The 5,760-nt window shown below is 37.8% G+C and overlaps 1 protein-coding gene across 2 annotated transcripts in view; it reads right to left on the bottom strand.

The window, feature by feature from the left end:
* Positions 1 to 5,760, bottom strand: part of zc3h7bb (zinc finger CCCH-type containing 7Bb) — a 34,103-nt gene that overhangs the window by 21,366 nt on the left and 6,977 nt on the right. For both annotated transcript variants that reach the window (XM_014033611.1, XM_014033612.1), the window contains exons 7-10: positions 5,326 to 5,368; positions 4,996 to 5,234; positions 4,637 to 4,922; positions 207 to 265 (exon numbers count right to left, since the gene is read on the bottom strand). In XM_014033611.1, the coding sequence (XP_013889065.1) occupies positions 207 to 265; positions 4,637 to 4,922; positions 4,996 to 5,234; positions 5,326 to 5,368 (627 nt within the window). The remainder of the gene's footprint in view (positions 1 to 206; positions 266 to 4,636; positions 4,923 to 4,995; positions 5,235 to 5,325; positions 5,369 to 5,760) is intronic.

Below are 5,760 nucleotides of genomic sequence, written 5' to 3'. Positions count from 1 at the left end.
GATGGATGGATGGATGGATGGATAATTGATGTAATTGATTTAATGGCACAATAATTTATTTGTCAAACTTCTTTTTGACCCTATAATTTATTTTAATACGCCAGTTATATATTTATACATTTATTTCCAATAATGATAGGTTTGGTCCTCCATACCAGAGGACCTACTCACTGATTCTAACACTTTACAATCAGTGTTTCACTCACAGTGTGTGCAGCACTGTGGTTACGCATTCCAGGGATGAAGCTGTGGCACACTCGTCCCCCTGAATACAACAGAGACAGCAGGGACAGAGACATTAAACAAACTGAAACTTAGCATTACAAACAGAACATTTAAATAATAGTCAACCATCAGTAGCTATGTTTACATGCACAAAAGTCTTCGATCAGACTGAAATGTATTCTGATTAAATAATCCAAATGTATCGTTTACATGAGCACAATCCGATCATGAGTGTTTACATGCACCAGGATTTTATTCAGAATAGAAGCACTGACATGCACTGTTGTTAACTTCCCTAAAAAACACAGAAGAAGCTGTTCTACTTCTGTGATGAGCATAAACAACCGTCTTCTGAGCGCTCAGAACGGACCTGCAACAGGTTTTAATGACGGAGACGTTGCTGCACGCCCTGGTTTAGCTACAGGTGATTTGCATGTTTTTGTTTTGTTTTGTTTGTTTGTTTGTTTGTGTTTGTTTTTGCGAAGCGGCGCAGGCTGTGCGTCTTCCTTCTTTATTGACTAAGAAAACGGGAGGAAAAGTTCTGTGCTGCTGGGACCTACAGCGCTGCTGTCCCTCCCTCCACAAAAGAGCAGAAACCTGTGGATGAAAGTCAGCAGACATGAGCGGTTAGGTCAGTTTTCCACAATCAGAATAAGATTATCGGATTAAGTGTTTACATGCACCCTGTTCGGATTATCGGGATAAACCATTCCTCTCGTTCCGATTACAAATTCATTCGGATCGCGCTGAATCAGATCAGAATAATCCCAATGGGGTGTTTACATGACGCATTTTTATTCCGAATGGCCGTTTAAACCAATTACTTATGTAAACGTAGCTAGTGGCTGTCATGAAAATAATGTATAAACTATCAACTGCTGTCAATCAAAAACTTTACTGTATTAGCATTTTTTTTTTATTATTTAAAGGCTTTCGACACTACTGACCATAACATCTTTATGGAAAACTTTTAAAAATATGGCATTAGAGGATTAGCACTACAGTGAGTAATTAGCTATTTGAAAAACAGATTGTTTAATTAAATAATGTAAGATATGAATTATGTAATATCAGTTGTGGGGTTCCTCAGGGTTCTGTACTTGAACAGATGTTGGAGGTGATGCAGACAGAATTTAGGAAGGTACAAACTTGTTTTCAACTTTATAAATTATCATTGAATTTGGATAAAACTAGTTACATGATATTTGGTAACAGAAATAAAACTATCAACGTTCCATTCCGTACTGATGATACTGAAATTTGTAGAGCTAGTGAAATAAAAAACATTTGGTGTCATCATTGAAAAGCTGACATGGAAATCTCACAAATTACTTACGAATAAAAATAGCTAAATCAATTGTATTGCTGTTTAAAGTAAAAGGGTTATTAAATGATAAAGCTCTGTATATTGTATAACACAATGATTGTTCTGTATTTAATTTATTGTATTGAAGTTTGGGGAAAAACATGTAAAACAAAACCTATTTTAATTTTGCAAAAAAAAAAAAATGAGGCTATAAGAATTATTAGTAGAAAGTGTCACCCAACAAATATATTATCATCAGATTAAATTACCAAAATTTTATGATTTGGCTGATTATGGTATTTTGCAGATCAAGTACAAAGCTCATAAAACATATTACCGTCCAATCAATCAAAATTTGTTAAAAGAATGAGTCACTATAACCTTAGGGGAATGTAGATTTTTGAAAAGCCTCCATTTTGAACGAGTTTGAGGGAGCAAAGCACTGTGATTCAGGGAACAGGTTTGTGGAATAATCTTGATAATAACTTCCACAACAAGTTTAAAAAGTTTACTAAATCAAATTTATTGTTAAAGTACTATGTAAGGTTTAGTGACGCTATCATAATGATTCTTTATGTTGTTTTGTTAATGTTTTCAATTTGTTTTTGGTTTTCTTATCTCAAGTATGGAGATTGTTCAAGTTTAAGTTATTTATTTGAAGTTGTTTTTTTAATAAGGGGCAGATACTGTATAAGATTTTTTCTGCACCTTTTTCATTCAACAACTGTTTTACTTAGATTTTTTTAATGGACTTTTTGTTGTTTTAAGAATGAAATAAAAAATAAATAAATTCTGCTGTGGTTTGTGTACACGCCAACAGCGCTGATTTTCTGTGACACCAAAGCTTTTAGAAACAAGGTCTCAGAGTGGAAGACTTTAGAAACGCCCAGCATTAGTGTGAAATAGCACTGCAGATGGCTGAGGTCCTGTTTCTGCACCCAGTGAGTGGATAAACAACAGTATTGATGGAGAATAGCAAACTGCTGTTTGTGCTGCTCACTATTAACACGTAGGAGCAACCCAACCATATTAGCAACCCAACTTTGAATAAAGTGGAAAATAATGAATGGATGGATGAGATTCAATTAACATTAACAACCCAGTGGTTTCAAATATACTTTTTAACACTAAAGTATGGTTTTAAATATGAAGTAAGGCAATAATATGTACAATATTAGAAATTTGGCATGTATCAATAATTTAGAGGGTTGGCATCATTTGTTTGCTTCTAGAATGAAAAAAAGACTACATTGTACATCTTATTTTATGTTTTTTAATTAATAGAATGTCTGAAAATACTTTGGTGCAGTTTGGTGCCAGTTTAGGAAATACTGACAGAACAGTTGGGGAAAGTGCATGAACAGATTTCCAAAAAAAGCTCAAATTTTGACAATTTTGTGGATGCCAGCTGTAAATGGCTTTGTAAGTTTAATATTAGTTACCTGGATTTAATTAAGCAATCAGTTTTTAATATTTTGATACCAAAATAAACAACAGATCTGAAGCAAAAGATCTGGCAAGTATGGTCAGATATTATATAGACATAGTCAAAGCCATGAATTTTAGCATTAATCTTGAATTTTGACTTTGTGGCCAAGAGAAATTTTGTAAGAAATGTTTAAACCTGGAAGGGATGTACTTTAATGGGGTACCAACAAAATTGCTGGTACTTTTTATGCAGATAAACATGGTCTATCTCTTGGACTATATATCGGTCCAAACAACTGTTTGTGTGTTCCCCATATGGGATGTAAATGTTTTCATACTTGAGAATGAAGAAACTGCGTGTTGTTGATAGGGTTTTAGCTGGAGGGGCATCAGGACGTCTTCTGGACGCCCTGTTTGTTATTTTTACTTTTTTAAAATTGTGCTTTGCTTTTTTTCTTTATTTTTCTCAGCTGGCAACACCTGAGGGCATCCTATGGCATTGCCAGTAGGCAATGTTTCAGGACACCCTCAGGGCACCATGTAGATTTTCAGGTTTGCCAAAATGTCCATAAGCTGTTTTATTTCTTCTCCGTAAATTTTGTAAACTTTCATAAGCAATGATTTTATGAAGCCAGTGGAAGACACATTGTACCAGCTTGGATACAGGTGTAGGCAGGGATTTTACATGTTCAGTAACTGGGCCTGGTTCATCCGTAATTTTTAAATTTTGTAAATTTCCATAAGTTTCGTAAGCGGTAGGGGGATGGGGGGGGGAGGACAGGGTAGTTGCTTAAAGTGTTGACACCCTCTTCCAAAATCCTATCTAAAAGCCTGGTTGTAAAAATATAGAAATCCCAGTGTCAGCTAGTGGCCTGGAATGGAGACCATAGCAGCTTCAACAAGAGCAGCATTACTTGGTAAATGTTTTTTCTCAATATCAGAAAAAAATCTCTCTCCTAGAAAATTATTTCCTAGACATCATTAAGACATAAACAGGGCCTGAATATATGACTGCCTGATCACATCTTAATGTTAAGAGCTCCTCGTGACAATCATCAGTAATAATTTATTGTAGTAAATTATTATTGATAGTAAGTGATTAAAACTTTTGAGTCCAGAAATCTCAGTTTGAATCACTTTTGGAGCTCTTCTGTGTGACTGAGAGTATTGATGTTTTTTGTCTGTGTCCCTGATGGACACACCTGTCCAGGTGTCCCCTGCCTTCACCCAAAGGTAGCTCAGACAGACTCCTGTCCCCACCCTGACACTCTCTTTCAATTTGGGGAGCTTTCTCATTTCAAAACTGCAGAGTGGAGCCCCACGATATAAACTGCATGAGATGCTCTGTAATGCAGCTAAACTCATACAGATTAATCTCAGTCCCCTCCCACTTGGGAGGTGTTAGGGTCTCTGTTTGGCTGGCACAGCATCTGGTTTTCCCTCCTGAACCTGCCATCCCCAAAACCCTGACCACAGATAAGAAGAAAACAGATTTTGGTCCTCAGGCTGAAAACCATCAGAGGGATAGATTATGAGAATGCCATGTTGAGTTTATTAATATCACTTTTCAGAATCCTAATGACTGAAGAATAAAATGTCTAATGTTGTCTGTTTAAAATCAAACATGTTCAAACAACCTACAAACTCAGTAAGGGAAAAGAAAACAAGCACACTCACCTGGAAGAGTATACTCGGACAAGGAGTCAAGCCCTCCAGGAGAAGCCCCCTTTCCTTCTCCATCTGTACTTCCTGAAGAAAAGCTTCCCAGAGCGTCCTGCGCCTGGGTGGAGCCCTGGTCACACAGCGGTGTGTAAGCCTCTAAATCGGGCATTTCACTGATGGAGGAGCTGAAAAAGGCTTGTGGAAGCTGAGGTGATGGGGCTGGAAGTCTGGGTGAGTAAGGAGGCCGGAGACCAACAGCAGTGTTGGGAAGGTTGGTGGGGATAGCACCCTGAACTGGACTCTGGAGGAGACGGCACAGATTTAAACGTGTAATAAATCCAAACAACACGGAAATCCTGCTGTTTTTTACTTACCTCACTGACTTTCTTTGGCATGCATTCTAAAATGCTGTCCAGCTCGCCCTTAATCCCACTGCCACATTCCTCCATGTGCTCTGACACAGGAACAGAGTACGGCATGGGGGGCAGAGCCTGGCTGCTGGGGCTCTCAGACAGCTCAGTGCAGGAGGTAACAACCGTGGTTGTTGGGTCATCGCTGACTGGAATGGGCGTGGCCAGAGGAGCAGGAATGCACTGAGCACTGGACAGATCATCTGAGGTGGCACAGTTAAAGACACGAAGAAAGAATAAGTTGGAATGTGGGCAGGAACAGACTATTTTAAGATTTACCAGATAAAAACATACCTGGTCCAATGTCACCCAGAGACTCTAAACCGTTGGAAGACATCTAAAGAAAAACAACCAGTTTTAATTCGGACATCACTAAGTTTAACTCCTCAATAAGACAGAAACTCATCACAGAGACAGACCTGAAGTGTCCTGATGTTAGAACTGATGCAGAAGATGCTAACGCTACGTACCGACTTTGAGGGGGTGAATAGTTACACACACGCTTAGGTGCGAGGGGGTTGGAAACTTTTGCAACTCACTGTAGAGTAATTTTAGAGGCTGAAGTTTGGTTTGAGCTTTAGTGTTTCTCCCCATTTAGCTAATTGTTGCTGTTTACATACTGTATAAGAATTTAAGAAATATTGAAAAAAGATATCTTTTTGTAGTTCTTAAAGGTGCAGTATGTAACTTTTCTAAAAATATATTTTTAACATATTTGTTCACTCTGTC

Source organism: Austrofundulus limnaeus, unplaced genomic scaffold (assembly GCF_001266775.1).
Source record: "Austrofundulus limnaeus strain Quisiro unplaced genomic scaffold, Austrofundulus_limnaeus-1.0 Scaffold1785, whole genome shotgun sequence".
NCBI lineage: Eukaryota > Metazoa > Chordata > Actinopteri > Cyprinodontiformes > Rivulidae > Austrofundulus > Austrofundulus limnaeus.
The sequence above is the reverse complement of the archived record's forward strand: the minus strand, read 5'-3'. Positions and strand labels throughout refer to the sequence as shown.